Source organism: Zymoseptoria tritici, chromosome 4 (assembly GCF_000219625.1).
Source record: "Zymoseptoria tritici IPO323 chromosome 4, whole genome shotgun sequence".
Classification (NCBI taxonomy): Eukaryota; Fungi; Ascomycota; class Dothideomycetes; order Mycosphaerellales; family Mycosphaerellaceae; genus Zymoseptoria; species Zymoseptoria tritici.
Window position 1 is genome coordinate 654,077 of NC_018215.1, and position 18,639 is coordinate 672,715.

At 55.2% G+C, this 18,639-nt stretch overlaps 4 protein-coding genes across 4 annotated transcripts; 3 read left to right on the top strand and 1 right to left on the bottom strand.

Annotated features, from left to right (window-relative positions):
- Positions 1-404: 404 nt before the first annotated feature.
- MYCGRDRAFT_92358 (uncharacterized protein) lies at positions 405-2,078 on the top strand (the record flags this gene model as incomplete). The annotated part of the gene is made up of 1 exon (XM_003852830.1): positions 405-2,078. The coding sequence occupies one exon, from the start codon at positions 405-407 to the stop codon at positions 2,076-2,078; it is 1,674 nt and encodes a 557-aa protein (XP_003852878.1).
- Positions 2,079-5,878: 3,800 nt separating this feature from the next.
- MYCGRDRAFT_99834 (t-complex protein 1 subunit epsilon) lies at positions 5,879-7,764 on the top strand (the record flags this gene model as incomplete). Its single annotated transcript, XM_003852831.1, has 3 exons — positions 5,879-6,010; positions 6,070-6,087; positions 6,143-7,764. The coding sequence occupies 3 exons, from the start codon at positions 5,992-5,994 to the stop codon at positions 7,762-7,764; spliced, it is 1,659 nt and encodes a 552-aa protein (XP_003852879.1).
- A 1,004-nt stretch (positions 7,765-8,768) lies between these two features.
- On the top strand, positions 8,769-10,667 carry MYCGRDRAFT_39888 (MFS transporter; the record flags this gene model as incomplete). Its single annotated transcript, XM_003852832.1, has 1 exon — positions 8,769-10,667. The coding sequence occupies one exon, from the start codon at positions 8,769-8,771 to the stop codon at positions 10,665-10,667; it is 1,899 nt and encodes a 632-aa protein (XP_003852880.1).
- A 3,390-nt stretch (positions 10,668-14,057) lies between these two features.
- On the bottom strand, positions 14,058-18,639 carry MYCGRDRAFT_92362 (uncharacterized protein; the record flags this gene model as incomplete). The annotated part of the gene is made up of 4 exons (XM_003853486.1): positions 14,058-14,670; positions 14,723-15,579; positions 16,244-18,577; positions 18,637-18,639. 4 exons carry the CDS (start codon positions 18,637-18,639, stop codon positions 14,058-14,060), a joined length of 3,807 nt encoding a protein of 1,268 aa, XP_003853534.1.

Here is an 18,639-nt window from a genome sequence, read left to right on the forward strand (position 1 = left end):
TTCGTATTGTCGTTTTTCTCCCACTCATACTACTTGACTCCCAGCGATCCCCCTTCCTCTTTCTCTTTCCTTCAGCAACATCAGAGTCTTATTTTGCGCTGGCACCATCGAAGCATCCGTCCGTCTCTCCAATTTTTTGAACGTCGACCAAGCCTCCGACCGCTCTTCTCTTCCCTTGAAAGCGACCGCCAACGCCCACCGTCCGTCTTCTCTCTTTTTTGACGTCGACCACCAAGCCTCCGACCGCCTTTCTCTCCCCTCGAAAGCGACCGCTCACGCAACGGACCGTTTTCTTCTCCCCTCGTTGAACTCGACCACCAAGCCTCTCTGTTTGCTCCTCTCTCTCTCCCTTCCGACCGACCGACCACGCCACCGACCTCCGCACCATCACCACCACCGCCACCATGAGCGTCGAGCTGGACCTCGTCCTCCTCTGGGTCCTTGGGGTGACCTTCTTCTCCTCCCGCGTCGGCCCAGTCCGCAACCTCCACGATGAGGACCTGCACCTGTGGTTGTTCGCTCCGGTCCTCCTGTCTCTCGGTCTGCGTCTGGCTTCGGCCATCTACCTCCCACTTTGCGTCGCCTCGAAGAGAGCGTTCGCTGCCCTCCTCGCCGCCCTGCCTTCTCTCCTCGCCGCTGCCGGTCACTCTCTCGCTCGCGATCTCTCCAACCTGGCCATTGAGCTCGCCGTCGTGCTTGCCTTCTCTTGGACCATCTTCGGAGTCACTCCCTGGATTTGCCGCGTTGAGCTCCGCTCTCCCCCCGCCCTCTGCCCGGAAGAAGCGAAGACTCGAGTCTCGCCACCGGCTTCTCCTCCCGCTGCCCCTCCGGTTTCTCTTCCCGCTTCTCTCCCCGAATTGCAGATTTCGACTGCTCTTCCCGGCCCGCAGATTTCGACTGCTCTCCCCGGCCCACCGATCGCCACTCCTCTCCCCGTCCTTCCGATCTCGACTCGTCTTCCTCTCCCGGCACCCGCTCCCACTCCCACACCAATCTCCATGCCAACGGCAGCGGTCACCACTGGACCTGCAAGCTGCCCGCGGCTGGAGGAGGTAGTAGAGGAGGAGGTAGAAGCATCTCTGGCGCCAACTTCCGCAACCGCACCACCATCTCTGCCGCCCTCTCCCGCCACCGCACCACCATCGTCGTCGGCCGCCCTCCCGACCACATCATCTCCGCCGGCCACCCTCCCAGCCGCATCATCTCCGGCACCAGCGCCAACGACCGCGCCAGTCTCCTCGTCGCCAGCACCACCACTGGCCACCATCATCAAGAAGAAGGAAGTCCGAGCTCCGCGCCGCCTCCTCTCCGCCCGATTCCTCCCCATCGGCTCTCCCGCGCGACGACCGCAAACCTTCCGCCACCGCTCCATTCAGACGCACAGCCTTCGTGCAGAATTGAGAGCGGAGCAGTCGGTGAAGGAGGTCCGCCGCGCACCACCCTCTCTCCCGGTGACCGCACTTCCCCCGGCCGCTGAGCCAATGGCCAGCGAGCCCATCTCCGAGGAGATCTCCGAGGAAATGAACCTGGACGGCGCCAACGAGGAGGAGAACGTGGTGGCAGGGTCGGCGTCGGAGATGGAAGCAGGTGAGCAGGAGATGGATGGTGTGGAGACCTCCTCTTCTCTCCCTGTGGCCCATTCTCCCGCCGCGCCGGCCGAAGTCGCCGCTCCCACGCCCGCCGCCGCCGCCGTCTCCGCCATCTCTCGGCAGCAGGAGATCGAGACTGTGGTGGCGGAGTTCGTGACCGCCTACCAAATCCTCAAGTATTTGTTGAGGGATGATGTCATGGGGGAGGTGTACGAAATTCCCGGGAGGTACGGGTTGTACCTGGGGGAGAAGTTGCCCGAGTGGCATCAGGTCGCTTCCGCGGTGGCGAGGATGAGGGAGGTGAAGGGAGAGGCAGAGGCCGGGGGAATGGGCAGGATGGCCGATGTTCAGAAGAAGGCGGCGTTCATGAGCGAGCAATTGTGGTTTATGGGAGGGGAGAACGACGGGTACGACCACTTCGTGGGAGAGTTGGAGTTTTTCGTGGGGGTGATGGGAGATCTCTCGGAGATCGAGGGGCCTCGCAAATAGAAATTATTGAGAATGAAGCATGACCGAATAGTACTCTCCATCCATGACAATGATACGAACGACATGCCTTCATGATAGGGATGCCTGAAGGAGAGCAATAACGTCGTTGAAAGCGAATGCTTCGGCTTGCAAGCGCCTTGACCATAACAATGATACGAACGACATGCCTTCAACCTTGAATCGGCTGGAGGAGAGCATTCCCGTCGTCGTAGACCGCCGAGATATTTCGAATTGCAAACTCCTTGACCATGGTAATAATACGAACGACATGCCTTCACCCTTGGATCGGCTGAAGGAGAGCAATAACGTCGTTGACAGCGAATGCTTCGGTTTGCAAGCGCCTTGACCATGCTAATGATACGAATGACATGCCGTCAACCTCGAACCGGCTGAAAGAGAGCATTTCCGTCATCGTAGACCGCCGAGAGAGTTCAGATTGCAAGCGCCTTGACCATGGAAATGATACGAATGACATGCCTTCAACCTTGGATCGGCTGAAGGAGAGCAATCCCGTCGTAGACCGCCGAGACATTTCAGATTGGAGGGCCTTGACCATGGTGATGGTACGAATGCCATGCATTCAAGGTAGAATCGCCCGAAGGAAGACGATACGGGTTTTATTCCTCGATTCACGAAAGTCTCGACCGTGGGAGTAGAACGAATGCCATGCCGTCAAGCTAGATTCTTCTGAAGGAGAGCAATTCCATGGTTGACAGCCGGGTTTTGGATTGTAAGTGCCTCGACTGTGGTCATGATACGAATGCCATACATCCAAGGTAGAAACATCCGAAGGAAGACAATTCCGATACATGCGGCTCTTCGATTTGCGGATGCTCGACTGTGGTGAAAGCACGAAAGCCATACCTTCAGGCAAGAAACGCCTGAAGGAGAACATTCGCGCCGAAGATAGCTGAGCGAATGCCTCGACTGTGGTCATGGCATGAATGACATGCTGTCAAGCCAGGAACGCCCAAAGGACCGCGAGGATTCGTGGAAACTGAAAAATCCTCGAACGACTTTGACGGATTTCGAGGAGGAGAGTAACGAGAACGAGAGTGGAGTGGACGAGGAGCTCTGGAGTGAGAAGGGAGGGCAATGGGAAGAAGGGCTGGCGGGCGAATGGGAGGTAGTAGGGTAGCATAGCTGAGATGAGAACATTGTTTCGATGTGCAGATGCATCGACTGTGGTTACAATGCGATTACCGTACTTTTGAGCCACAAATGCTCGATAGAGGACAATCTCTCCGTGGATAGCTGAAATGCGAACCTCGTTCCGATTCGTGGGTGCCTCGACCGTGGTAATAGTAGGGATGCTGGGTCTAGAGTCCAGGACGTCCCCAAGGAGAGCGTTCGCATTCATGAGGAGGGCATTCGCGTCGTAGGTAGCCGATAAGCGAGTGCTTTTCCGATTTCGAAAGGTTCGACTGTAGTAATGGGGGCAATGCCGTAGCCATACTCCAGGATATTCCATTGAGAGCCTTCAAATAAGGAAGGGCGATAGCGAGTACCTTTCCGATCTCGAAAGCTTCGTCCGTGGCAGTGGCGGCCATGCTGTGCGTATGAATCAGGACATACTCCAGGAAAGCGACGGCCTCGCAGAGACCTGAATGGCATTGTTGTTCCAACTTCGAAAGCTTCGTCTGTGGCAATAGCGGCGATGCTGTGCGCATGAACCACCAGCTCCCCAAGCAGAGCATTTGCATCGTGAAAACCTGTCAAGCGAATGCCTTCCATCGTTCGAAGGCTTTGTCTGCGGCTACGGCGGGCGATGCTGTCCATAGCGCCGGACAGACGACAGTTGAATGGACTGTTCTTAGAGACATCTTGTTTTCGGAGGATTGCTTTGCGCCCACGGGAAGACGGGCAAAGCTGTATGCATGAATGCGTTCTGCCAGTTGGAGAGTGGTTGGTGGTCGACACGCTTCAGGCCGGAGTCTGCTCAGCTACTCCGTCGGTGATCATCGTAGCGGTGCCGTTCTCATAGGCTGACGTGGCTTCAGGGAGACGATAGTCAATCAAGATCATCTCAGCCTCTTCGTATTGTGCGTAGGCAACCACGAAAGCGTCCTGCCGACCGAAGAATGATCGGGAGCAAGATGCTCGAAGGCATGGTATTTTCAGCATCCTGCCCTGCATGCTCGCCTTCGAGGTCGAAGCTGTGCGTATGAGCGTCTTTGGATCATGCAGAGACCGACACCTGTTGACAACAACGAGAAAGGCAGCGACGTGAGCAAGCAAGACGTGTTGAAAGGAGAGGTACGTACAAGCCAAAGAGTAATCCAATTCAGCTCAGCGCAAATTCCCAAAGCTTGAGGCTCGCATGGCTGCCGCTTCTTGGTGGAAATTACATACACATTGCATCCCGCTCGCGCGCTGTGACCTCAATCCGTTCCCCATAAAGTGCATCTTAGAACGCCCCGCCATCGCGCTTTTCCAACCAATCAGTCGCATCGTGTTTGCCGGCGTGGCTCGTCTTGTCCTTTCAACCCTCGACGAAGTTCGGATCCCCTCTGAAGACTCTGCTCGATCAAAGGGAATCAGCATCAGCTCATCCGAGGCTTCAATCTACGAATTTTCTAAGCGTTGAGCATGAGATCCCATTTCGATGCGTACCGACCTGGCGTTTGGGAGGAGCAGAAGGGAAAGATCGGTGCTCGGCAGGTCGCCGCAGGCGGAACATGCTGGATGGTGCGGTGTCAGGGCAGAAGGAAAGGAGAAAACTTACAGGTGATTCTCGTAGTAATCGAGCAGCCTCTGTGGGCACTTAGTCCGTAGCACATCCATCTTGTGCTGGGTTTTGCGGCCATTGTTCCACTCCAGCAGCCCTTCGAGAGACTTGGTGTCCTTCTTGCCGCCTCGCACTGCGTCGCCAGATGGCTCGTCCTCGATGATAGCTTGCACGGCAGTGACGTCGTTTTCCCAGGTGCCCAGCGGCGGCGACCATTCGCCATTCGCGCTCTTGGATCCATTGCCCTTCTGACGCTTTGCTGCAGGTGCGGGAGAGTCGATGTCGCCGGTGGTGCGTCGCGCGGCCTTCGTTTTGGCGGTGGTCTTCTTTGCAGAACCCTTTGTGGGTTCCGGAGTGCCGCCAATGGAGCGGTGGTATTCCTTCAGAAGCTCGACCGCGCCGGCGCTGAAAAGAAGGTCAGCTGTGAACTTCAAGTTGCGGTGCTGAGCCAGAGCGCGTACAGGTTCTCTTGAGGCTCCCAGGTCTGATCAGCCTCGTCTTCGTAGCCCAACCACTTGATCCTGTATTGAATCTTGCCTCGCTTGCTCTCGTGGGCTAAGATCTTCTCGACCTGGTACTCGTCTTCCTCTTCCTCGTCATCATCGTCCTCGCTCTTGGGGTCCTCGACGGCCTTGGGGCGGGCTGGAATGGCATCCGGAACGTCGATGTCCGAGTCCTCGGTGTCGGAAACGGCCGCTGTGAACGAGCTGTGAGTCCGGCGCGCGTGGTCAAAGAAGTGAGGGAGCTCCGGAACTTACGAGGCATTGCGGCTGTTGTTGGAGTCGCAAGTTGTCGCATGCAGTGGAGGTGTGAGTACTATAGTTGCATGCTATGGTCGATGTGTGTTGTTGTATGCCGAGATCGAGAGTGAGGTGGTGGTAGAAGAGGTGGTGCTGGTCGAGCTGTCGGTGATCAATCTACCTTAGCTGGCGCAAAGTCGCGTTGTGAGCACGGACCAACTTTCGCATCTGCACGCGAACGAAGCTTCGAAAAAGTGACAAGAAACAGAGATCACAAGACAAGATTCCCTCCACCATATCACATCGACAAACTACCGCCAAAACCGACTGGCTCAGACTCTGGTATTCTCTGTCGATACAATTCCCGTTCACGATCGAAGACCGGAGCAAAGGAGGCGGAAGCAGCTGAAGGGAATCGTTGCCTGTGGGCATATTCAAACACAACATGGCAGGACAACCGATGCGTGAGTTGAGACGAGAGGCACAATGGCAAAGGTTATCAAGTGCTAACACATCTTCACAGAGCTCGATCTGAGCAATGGTATGCGCAGCACATGCTAGACCGACATCTCGACTCAACTGACCCCTCCTCGCAGCTCAAATCACCCAAGACGAGTCCGGCCGACCCTTCATCATTGTCCGCGATCAGGGCAAAAAGAAGCGTACGCATGGCACCGAAGCCGTCAAACAACATATCCAAGCAGCTCGCGCCGTATCCTCCATCGTCAAAACCTCCCTAGGACCTCGCGGTCTCGACAAGATCCTGATCTCCCCCGATGGCGATATCACAGTAACGAACGATGGCGCAACGATCCTGGGACAAATGGAGATCAGCAACCACATTGCAAAGCTCCTCGTCTCACTCTCACAATCACAAGATGCGGAAATTGGTGATGGAACAACAGGCGTGGTGGTTTTGGCTGGTGCGTTATTGGAGCAGGCTGCGGAGCTTATCGACAAGGGCATCCACCCTATTCGGATAGCAGACGGGTATGATGCTGCATGTGAGGTGGCTGTGGCTGCGCTGGATGAGATCTCGGATGTCATCGACTTCACAAAAGACTCCAACGAGAACCTGTTCAAGGTCGCCAAGACATCTCTCGGCAGCAAGATCGTCTCAAAGGCACACGACCAGTTCGCGCAGATCGCTGTGGATGCTGTACTATCCGTGGCGGATCTCGAGAGGAAAGATGTCGATTTTGAGCTCATCAAGGTCGATGGAAAGGTCGGAGGATCACTCGAAGACACGCTCCTCGTCAAGGGAGTGATCGTGGACAAGGACTTCTCTCACCCTCAGATGCCGTCCGAAGTCAAGGACGCCAAACTCGCAATTCTCACATGTGCCTTTGAGCCTCCGAAACCCAAGACCAAGCACAAGCTCGACATCACCTCCGTCTCGGAATTCAAAGAACTTCAGAAGTACGAACAGGCCAAATTCGCCGAAATGATCCAACAAATCAAAGACACAGGCGCCAACGTCGTCATCTGCCAGTGGGGATTCGACGATGAAGCCAACCATCTCCTCCTCACCAACGAGCTGCCTGCAGTCCGATGGGTCGGCGGTCCTGAAATCGAGCTCATCGCCATCGCCACCAATGGCCGCATCGTGCCACGTTTCGAGGACCTGTCCGCAGCAAAGCTCGGCAAGGCAGGAATTGTCAGAGAGATGTCCTTCGGCACCACTCGCGAGAAGATGCTCGTCATTGAGGAGTGTGCAAACTCCCGCGCGGTGACATGCTTCATCCGCGGCTCCAACAAGATGATCATCGACGAGGCGAAACGCTCCCTACACGATGCTTTGTGTGTCGTTCGCAACTTGGTCAAAGACAACCGTATTGTGTACGGAGGAGGCGCCGCTGAAATTGCATGCTCTCTCGCCGTTGAGAAGGCCGCGCTCGAGACCGCCGGTCTCGAACAATACTCCATGCGCGCTTTCGCAGACGCTCTGGATGCAGTTCCCATGGCATTAGCCGAGAACAGTGGACTGTCGCCGATTGAAACACTATCGGATCTGAAGGCGAGACAGGGCAAGGGTGAAGGCAGAGGAAGACTGGGTGTCGACTGCATGCAGACTGGAAGCAACGACATGAAGAAGCACTTTGTCATTGATCCGCTGATCAGCAAGAGGCAACAATTGCTGCTGGCAACGCAGCTCTGTCGGATGGTGTTGAAGGTCAATAATGTCATCGTGGCAGGGTCTGATGACAATGACTTTTAGATGGAAGGCATGGAGAAATGTTGAGATAACATGAGCGCATGTGGCACGACGGCGATGCACGAAGAGGGGACTTCTTCGGTTCGCGGAGACTCGTCCGCAAAGACGGACTCTGACCGCTACCCAGTGCACAATGCCCACAAAAGGTCAGATAGATAGACGGGAACCACCAATCGACTGTCTTGAATGTCTCATGCTTTTTATGCAGACTTGTACTACTGAAGTCCTCGTTCGCGGTATGGTTCACGCTTGCTGATTCTCACACGTGGAACAGGGATGAGAGTCTGTGCGGTTTCCCCATCCATGGTCTTGACACGAATTCTATCACGACCTCACCCTTACAGCATCCAGTCGTCTTCACTTCGCCCATGCAATCCATGGACTCAACGGGATACCATCGACGCTTGCATCAATTTTACTGTTATCAATGCATCCTCCATGGCTCGAATCGCAGTCGGGCGCAGCGATGTCGGCGAGAGCACGGCAGCGCGCCCCCAAAACAAGCGGCTCTCGACGATGGATCGAGCAGAAGCTTGCTTCGTGCATGGGCGAAGGAAACAACGACGATGGATCACGAAGAGACTCTCCATGCGGTGCCATGCCACGTCGTAGGTACCACTACCTACCGCCGCCGGACGCATAACCGCCGCAAGCGCCGCCCTTGGCCGATACCGCCACGGTGATCGGCTCCCAACTTCCGACTCATCCTTTATCCGCCAACGGCGGAAATGCATTCGACCCCACCGATCTATCTATCTGTCTCTGTTTCTCAACATACCTTGTATCGGGGCGCAATTGCATCAAGGCCTCGAGACTCACACAGCATCCCTCGGCGTCTACTGTGATAAATGGGCTTGGGCATCAGCGACTCTCATTCTCGGACCTGGGAAGTTGAGAAAAAAATATAAATGAACCGACACTCATGAGCTACGCCATTGTCGCTGCGTAGAGCTACATACTGCATGTCGGCGGACAGGCATCATGGTCGCGGACGTCCAGCGTCGCCTATGACAATCGACGGCGACACCCCGGACAGTGCTGCCACGACCCTTCGACCAAGTTCCGAGATCGACGAGGCAAAATATGCAGACTTCGAACTGGAACGGCTGGAGCAGCGAGTAAGGCTTCGACGGAAAAGCATCGACAGCGAACACACTCTTCCGTCCGACGACGACGAATATGCACATGGCGACCAACAGCGTCTCCTTGCCCACGATCCCTCCACTGAGACCTCCAATCTCATACCCGAAGATGGCGAACCTCCTCCAGCATCGTCAGCAGCCCAAAAAGTCTCCTGGTCATCACTCCCTCAGAAATCCCAGCTCCTCATCCTGACACTCTCCCGTCTCTCCGAGCCTTTGACTCAGACTTCCCTTCAGGCCTACATGTTCTACCAACTGAAGTCGTTCACCCTTCCCGATGGCTCCACTCCGTCCGACAGCACTGTAGCCTCACAAGCAGGTATGCTTGCGGCTGCTTTCACCGGCGCTCAATTCTGCACCGCTATTCTCTGGGGCCGACTCGCAGATTGGGAAGGCCTGGGAAGGAAGAGGGTCATCTTGATCGGTCTTTTGGGCACAGCGGTGGGAAGTCTTGGCTTCGGCTTCAGCGGCAGCTTCTGGACGGCGATGGCATGGCGGGCGCTGGGTGGGATTCTCAATGGAAATGTTGGAGTTATGAGGACGATGATCTCCGAGATTGTGAGGGAGAAGAAATTCCAGAGTCGAGCGTTCCTGTTGATGCCGATGACTTTCAACATCGGAGTCATTATCGGGCCGCTGCTGGGTGGACTGCTGGCGGATCCAGTTGGAAGCTATCCAGGACTTTTTGCGCCCGGTGGAAAATTCGGCGGGAAGGATGGAGTGTGGTTGTTTGTCAGATTCCCTTATGCGCTGCCGAATCTGATCAATGCGACTTTCCTGCTCGGTAGTGCATTGTGTGTTCTCTTTGGGCTAGAGGAGACGCTGGTATCGATCCGGCACAAGCCCGACTACCCGCTGAGATTTTCAAGATGGCTGATCAGGATCGTGTTCCGACGGCAACCGCGCCAAACTTACACTGCCATCGCCGAACAAGACTTCGCTCCAACGGACATCGAGCTCAACGCACCCTCCTCCCCAACACCGCTCAAGCCTCGACAGAAGCTCCCCTTCCGCCGGATCTGGACATCGAACCTCCTCCTCACACTCCTGTCCCACGGGATCCTAGCCGGACACGTCGGTACCTTTTCCAACCTACTCTTCGTCTTCCTCTCGACACCGCGGTACAATCCATCGGAATCGCCAACCAAGAACACCCTCCCTCTACCACCCAACTATCGACCCGACGCTCCATTCACCTTCACCGGCGGTCTCGCCCTCCCACCGCCTTCCATCGGCGCCGCTCTCTCCATTATCGGCGTCATCGGCATCTCCCTCCAACTCCTTCTCTACCCCACCATGTCTTTCCGTCTCGGCACGACTCGCTCCTACCGCTACTCCCTCATGCTCTTCCCCGTCTCCTGCACGCTGGTACCCTACCTCGCCACCATCCCTTCCTCGAACGCTCCGCCCGCTCAAGCTTCCGGCGTGCTAGTCTGGATGGCCATCGCCGTTGTGCTTGCGATACAAGTCATGGCGAGGACGTTCGCTTTGCCGAGTACGGCTATCCTGGTTAATAATGCGAGTCCGCATCCGAGTGTGCTGGGCACGGTGCATGGAATTGGGCAGAGTGTAAGTTCGTTAACGAGGACTCTCGGACCGGTGGCGGCGGGGTGGTTGTATGGTGTGGGTTTAAGGAAGGGTGTGGTTGGGTTGGCGTGGTGGGTTATGGCGTGCGTTGCGGTGCTTGGAACTATGGCGGGAAGGTGGGTCAAAGAGGGAGACGGGCATGAGATTTTGTTAGAGGGAGAAGAGGAGAAGGGATGATCGGAAGGGATGGATCGAAGTTTTGAGAACGGTACACAGGCATCGATCAGCTTGGTCAGGACCACAAGCGGAAGACGCCCAGCGTCAGCTGTGTTCGGTGCTGCAATTGACACAGTACCGTCAGCGTTGCGCTTGTCCAAAGGTTCGACATATCTCGCATTTGCAAGGCTTGCATGCAATGGGCCGGAGCATCGACCAATTCGTGGCGCTGTCAAGAACTTAGAACTCTTTGATGTCGACTGGACCCGTCAATGTTCTTGACGATTCTCCCTGCTCAATCGAGGCCTGCAAGGTTTCCAGCGTTGTGAAGGAGGACTCTCGTATTCGTGGGAGGGACCCAGTCATGGTTTCGGGATCCATCCGGCTTACGGCGACTTTTTGTCTGGATTCACGCTCATCAGTCGCAGATGGACGGAAATGCTGCGCACCAAAAACTACTGGCAACGATCCGCGGAAGAAGACCTCTCAAGACCAACTTCAGGGAATTCGAGCACAAGCGGAGAGGAAAGTGAGAAGGAAGTCCATGAAGCTCGCAGATCGCAATTCCATTGACATCTCAGCTACTCACGAAGTAACGATTTCTCACCAAATGACTTTGCCAATAGTCGCCCCGTTGAGCCTTGCTGCTCCGCTCCACTCCATCGACCCATCTCGGTGTTCATCCCATTCGCACGGTGTGATGGCTCATTGCGCTCGCCGGCCTTTGCGCGCCTTCTGATGTCCACCCAATTCCTCTTTCTCTCCCAATCGCACGGTGTGGTGATGGCTGCTTGCGCTCGCCGGCCTTTGCGCGCCGTGCTGATGTCCACCCTGTGTCCACCTCCGTCGCCTGGAGCTCCCACTCACTTGCCGATATCCGACCCCCAAGGAATGCAGTGGCATTTGCCGTTGTTCCTGAGCGCGATGAATGTCAGCACATGTGATCAGACGGCGAATCACTTGTGAACAGATACGTACCATTGACCCTGGCCGTTGCAGTTCCAGCATTGGTCAGCAATCCTGCACGGGTCCTGTTTCGAGCGTCAGCAAGTGAGAAACATTTTCAAAGCCTGAGAAGATCTCACTCCAGAGTTTCCGTGTGCCAGCACCGGAGCGGCGAGCCCGATCAAAATGGCAGCGAGGATGTTGATGAGCTTCATGTTTGCTTGTTGGTATGAGAATGGCCCTGTCCTGCTAGAGTCAACTCTCTATCGGCTCGCCATGCCGCGGCTTCTGCCAGAAGTGTAATACTAATGTTGGACACTGCTTGTCACAGGACGGCATGAAGAAGCAGTATGAAACACAGGTTGGAAAGGAGACGAACCCCTTCGAAATCGATGGGATTCCTCGAGACTCTCAATGTCTTCTCCTTTCGTCTATTGTTTTGCAAAGGCCGTGTCTTGCTCGCATTGCACTATCGACAACCACGGGTATCGCCGCCTGGTATCGCAATCAGATGCAACATTGGCCGGTTGGGGCGCCATGTCGCGCTGAAAGCGGCTCTGTGCTCTGTGGAGGGCCCGGTGGCAGGGCTGGCCAATTTGGCACTCCTCGCTCGTCTGGTCACATCAGCATCTCTTCCGGAGTCCGTCCAATATCACGCTGCCAGGCCCGCTCGTGACAACGTTGGTCTAGTCCTACGCCGAGTGCGTTTTCGTCCGAGTCGAGTAACGCAAAGATCACCATCAGACACTCAGCATCAATGTATCCCCTCACGGTATACGCTCATGCCCGCGTGATCGTCGGCCCATTGCGGCTTGATCACAGCTCGGAAGATGCGCGGTACATTCGACGCCGATCACGACTCCAGGAGACTCAATCCACGCCTCCCACGGAAAGATGCTCCCTGACTATTTTCTTCCTCGCCTGGTGGCGCTAGAAGAGAACGCGAGACCTGTGTTGCTCATCTCATTGGAAATTCTGACGTTCCAGGTGTGAGTTGATTGGCTGTGAGCTCCTCCTGCGGAACACCACTCCTGGTCACCGGGTGGGTGAAGCGATCGTGTCACACTCTGATACAGACGGCGTATTTAGTCCATGTCCGCAAGAGCTCGACTTGATGAGAGAGACAACGGAGTTGAGTGGCTCAAGATCTTGATCTTGACGGTCTGGGCCATCACCGGCAGAGGAAGAAGGCGTTCTTGGTCAACTCCGCGGACCATGCGGTCACGACCGAGCATCCAAATCACTGAGTCCGCTGGTACCACGCTGGATTTTCCCCTATTTGGGACCGGATGGGTGTGTCGCCGCAGAATCATCTCACGAGACGGCTCGAGGTCGAAGTACGTGTGAGGCAAGACTGCTAGGATGGCCTCAATGCGTAACCTATGGTCGAGATCATTGCGTGCTTTCTTTGATTCGGCGACGGTGTCGAGCTGTCGAGATCGACGGATCTTCTCCGAAGGCTCGGAGTATTCCCATCAGATTGGTAGCTGGGCATCCCCATCCACGAGTTCACTCTTAGGACAAGGTGAGGTGCAAGTCTCCTCTATTCCGCAGTCGATCTCTCCCGGTTCGATAGGCTCATCGTTGATCGCTTGCAGACTTCTCGCTGGCTGTCTCACGATGACATCCGTTCCCTCAACGCTGTCATCCTGCGCTGGAACGGGACGATCCTACGTTTGCTCCATGTGGGGAGGAGGACTTGGAGCAGATCTACTGCTGCCAAATCTCTCCTCGAGCAGCGAACCAGACGGCTCTTTCTTGACCAGGTTCCCTTTGCCCTTGGTTGGCAAAGTCTCAAGATGTGCCTCGATATTGGCGACGGAATGGGTTCTTGGGGTCGCCAATCTTGGTGGATCAGCAAGCTGTTTCCGCGGCACTTGTTTCATTCTCTTCGCCTCCTTACGTTGCATAATGTAGGCCAGAAATGTAGGACCTAACCCCATTGGATGGCTGTGCTTTCGTTGAACTGATTTGCTCCTTTTCAGCCGGATATCGATCGATCATCCCGGATCTTCCACCCTCGAAGTTGGAGACCAGTCCTCGCCCACTAGATAACGTCGTCTGACCGATGTTGACATCTCTTTCAGGAACCTCAGCTGACGGTGGTGCATCAAGAGGCGCCAGATCTTGTTGCCTTGCGTCTCTTGTCTTCTTCTTCCGGATGACCCCCAGATCACGCTGCTCCGAATGACTCTCATTGACCGGGGCGCCTGTATCGATTCTGGTCACGTTTCCGCCCGAATGTTCGTCGTTAAGAGTGCTCTCCTTCCTTTTAGTTGAAAACAGCGCTGGCCTCTTGAAACCTTGTCGCTGCCTCGTTGGGCAAGTGTCGACGATTTGTCCAATTCAGACTGGTCCGGAATGGGAGCAGGGAGCGGAGTTTAATTCCTGTACGTGGGATCGGGGTTAGGGGTAGAATTCCAACACATCGTTCGACTCGCTTCGGATCTGCTGCATGGAAGCCGATCACATGCGTTTTCGATCTTGATATATGATTCGCTCGGGAGACTCATCGTGCTCGTCGTCATGAAGTGATATGCCCCCACGGCCACCTTCTTCGCTGAACGAGTCGGATTCAGTTGCATCTTCTTGGTCTGAATTTGGAAGCGCGACTGTGCCGTTTGTCTGTGGGCCTCTTCCACGGGATACGACTTCTGGACTCGATGTCGGTGAGGCGGTCGTCGGTTCCTCTAGCAGTGGTGTTGTGTCCATTCGAATACCTGCAGGGGCTTGGGTCGACGAGGTCGGGGAGCTGGGAATGACTGTGGAAGAGGGCGCGGGATCTTCTGCTGGAGGTTCTTCAGACAAGCACGGCCGGTCGAGACGGGGGACCTCAGCTTTTCTGCATTCCTCCTGCGTTTCTTCTTCACGTTCGCCGCAACTGGTTTTGCTATCAGGGAGAGTCGATGTCGACGGCTCATCCTTATTGAGACACAACTCGGGATCCTTCTTGACAACCCCCGTCGCGCAGGCGAGACTGCCTGTGCCATCCTCTGTCGTGTGTCGAGGAGGATCGTCGTTGCCTGGCATCGCCTCGGCATCTCTGTCCGCTTCCAGGTACTCGGCTGTTGTAGGTTGTCTGGTAAGATTCTTTAGCTTGTCACCCTATGTTGCATCTGCTGATTTCTTACCTAGGCACGTAAGCTCGCAGTCTTAGCCCAGAGAAGCGCCGTGGTTTCTTCGTATCCGAGTTTGCCTTCTTCTTCAACTCGAGGTCCTGCCGAGCTGTGTCATTGCCATGGTCAGAGGAACATCGCTGACGCCCGACAACGTCCTTGTCCAGTCCGCCGTTGTACGAGATGCTTTGCTTCCTCTTCTTCGTGAGTGTATTTCCTTCGAGTCCATATATGTAGATCTGTGCCTTGAAAGTATCCTTGGGCGTTGTCGTTTCGCCGCTTCTGATTTGGCGCGGAGGATTCCCTGATCTGCTGTCACGAGAGTGAGACTGAGCTTTTGCAGTTCTTTGTCGACCAAACAGCTGGTTGATTGCCTCCACCCGTTGGGCCATCGCAGATCGATGTGACAGCGGAATCGCTGGCTCCGGAGCAGCTGCAGGCCCGGCAATGGCAGTAGTGAGAGCCTGCCGCGGTGGCTGGGAAGGGAACACCACTTCCAAGCCGATCATGAGTACGAGAAGGCAGAAGAGGGCGATCAGGTAAGGACCAATGACTGTGATTGTTTCACCTACCACCGAGCGCCAGATGCTGTAGCCGTGCCGAGCAAGGAACCAGGACCCGGCGAGCGTAGCTTGACAAAGTGCAGCGATACAAGGCATGGCGAAGTCGGTGAGGCCAGTCAATGACATGCCTGCGAGTGCGGTGATCATTCTTTGACCGAAGTCTACCAACAACAGAAGAAGTCGCAGTGTAAAAGATCCAGTCTCCGCTGCCAGCCATGGGATCTCCGCAATCAGACATGGAAATGCTTCGACAGCATGCTGGATGCCCGCGATGGCGACCAAGTAACAGCGAATGATGCACGCCAGGAGCTATGAATCGGTCGTCAGTGCATCGTTCGCAAATTAGTCTGAGCGGCCGCAGCATACTACCAAATCTCCGGGAACGAGAATGATCCATATCGAGGGCTGCCTGTAGAGGTTGTACCAGTCGGTCAAAGCATTTACCAGCACGGCGACGACTGCGAGAGGGAACCAAGCGTGGACCATCCCGGGCGTATTGAGGCAGAGAGATTTGAAGAGAAGTACCCTCGTCTCTCAAGATGATACTTCAGATGACTGATATGTGAATTCGATGAACCGTAGCAAGTTGAGACATGGTTGACGTCCGGTTTGCCCCATTCCGAAGGAGGTGAAGAATTTCATGTATCTAAGACATGCATCAGCGAAGACACTTTTTCTGTTTGCGAGAACTGACATCCAGTGAAGTCTCAGCGCATCGGCAAGAAGTCGAGCGTAACATGAAAAACCATCGGAACCGCAGATACGACGGTCCAGATACGACTGTCGTGCTAGGATACATCAGCTATCTTCAGAGCCCAGAGACACCTGCCTAATTTCTGCCCCTTCCTCTCTCTCCGCCCCTGCCTCTTCCTCCGCCTCTTCCTCTTCCTCCGCCTCTTCCTCTTCCCCCACCCCTTCCTCTTCCTCCACCCCTTCCTCCTCCTCTGCCGTTCTGATCCCCAGAGCCCTGTACCTGCGCCGATCTTGCCTCCGCTAGACTTGCGTCAATCTCAGCTTGGGTCCGACCTTGGAGTATTCCTCCCTGCGGTGTGCCAGATTGCCGAGCATGAGCCTGCGGCGAACCTTGCTGTCTGCCTTTCGGAGAGTTCCGGTGATTCCCACGAGATGCTTGTCCTGGTTGCGATGCGTTCTGGTCCGACAAGCTGCGCTCATTATTGCTTGGTGCGTTATTTGCCGGGATGTTTTGGGATGGAGCGTTGATCGACTCTTGGTTTCCTCCACGACCTGAATTACGGTGCTGAGGATGATGAGTCGAAGAAGATGCTTCAGAATGAGAGTCCTCTTCAGAGCGATCCCGTCCTGGTTCCATTTGCTGAGGCGAATGTCCTTGGTGTGAGGTCTGTGATTGCTCACGGCTGCTATCTTCCCTGTAGTCCTCTTCCCTGTAGTCCTCTTCCCTGTAGTCCTCTTCCCTGTAGTCCTCTTCCCTGTAGTCCTCTTCCCTGTAGTCCGACAGTCCGTCGTCAAGATAGTCCGAGAGAGGACTTTGACTGGAGGCACGACTTTGATCACTTTGCGTCTGGTATCCCTCGTCTCCCACCTCGGTCGCATACGGCTGCTTTGATGTAGCGGCTTTTCTCCACCACTCTTCTGTCAGCAGTTCGTTGCGAACCTGCTGCCTCAGCCTGTAGTACTCGCCTTCCTTCCACTCAGCAGCTTGGGCTTCCAACCTCGCGGCCTGCTCCGCTATATTCTTGGTAGCTTCTCTGAGTTCTCTTCGCTGCATGGAGGTCGACTGGCCCTCCTTCGTAAATGACGAGTCTGTAATCGCTGTTTCGTGAAATAGCTGTTCTGCGACTTGTGGATCGGGAGCTTGATGCACTGCAATGACCTCCGCCTCCGCTGGTGTTGGAACATCCCCCTCTTCTACGATTGGGGCTGGAGTCTGCCACTTCTTCGGATGATAACTTTCTCCCTGTGCGTTCATGCCGGTCGGCCTCAATGGAATGAGGCTCAAGATGTGGTTGAGCTGGTAGTACGGATGATCATTGTAGATCTCCACAGATTCACCCTTCAGGCCTGCGAGGATATTCGCGATCCCTACAGTCTGTTGTATCAAAGGTTGGAGTTCCCGACATCGAGCTTGGGACTTCTGTCCGTCGGGTCCTTCGATCGACTCCACAACGTCGTCCATGCCCACTGTACTGTGTATCTCCACAGATTCCGGTGATATTGCTGTCTCATGATCTGTGCTGGTAATGTCGTCTTGGAGCAGCTCAAGCAGCCCCACAACTTCCATCAGTTCGCACTCCACAGTCGGGTGTGCAGCGAAAGGCGAACAGTCACTTCCTGCAGCAGCAGAAGTAACTCTTTCGAGTCGACTGACGATAGCTTGAATCTGCTGCGTAATCTTGCGTGGTAGCCATAGAAAGTCGATCGTTCTACCAGCTCGGCCTTGCTTTTCGATAGCAAGATAATCGCCCCAAAGATGTAGACATTGGCCACGAAGATGTGTGACTTGTCGTGCCACAGCATGAACAGAGGAGTCGAGCGCCAGCGTGGGTGTTCTCTGTTGGCAGCTGGAATCTGACGAATCGCTCTGGTTACGTTCATCATCTATTGCTACTTTTGAGGGCCGAGGGCCAGGTTGGCGAGTTAAGCCTCGCGCTCGACACATTGCCATCGTGGGTCGGGATGCAGATTGCGAGGCACCCTCTTGTCCGGCGATTCTTGTGTCTTTCGGCGAAGACGGACCTGTATGTTGGCTTCCAACAGGCGAAGACCGAGCACGTATGGTCGATCTTGGATGGTCCAGTAAGGACGAGTCCATAAGCTGGCTTGTAGTAGCTGGAAGCCCGACATGCTGCTGCTCTCCTCCTTGTGTGCCGCTGCTGATGAACCCCTCTGAAGTCACTGGCGGTTCCGGGTACTCTTCGAAAGTACCTGCCATGATGGCCTTGTGTGCGCCCGCCTGCGCCGTTGATAGAAGCCCTAGCACCGACTGCAGCTTTCCTGGAAGCATTCTTGTTGCTACCCGATCCACACGTCCAAAAAGAACGCGTAGACCATACAAAAGAACCGAATTGAGTATAGACTTCGGCAACGAGAAGCCCATCATCCTGGCCAACACTTGGAGCTTCGGCGAAGCCCAGAACGCCGCATCGCTTGTGAGCTGTTCAAGATGCGCGTTGAGTCGATCGAGCAATATCGTAACTGCCATGAGGCTATGAGGGAACATGGCAAAGACCATGCACGTACAGGTGATTATTAATGCCGTATGGTAGAAGGTGTCGCCGGATTCAGCGGTCCAGTATTTCTTAGCCATTAGGCCATAATCGATGTATCCCTACATAACGACTGTCAGCCCATAACTGAGTAGTTTACAGTAATTAACGATGAACGTACCAT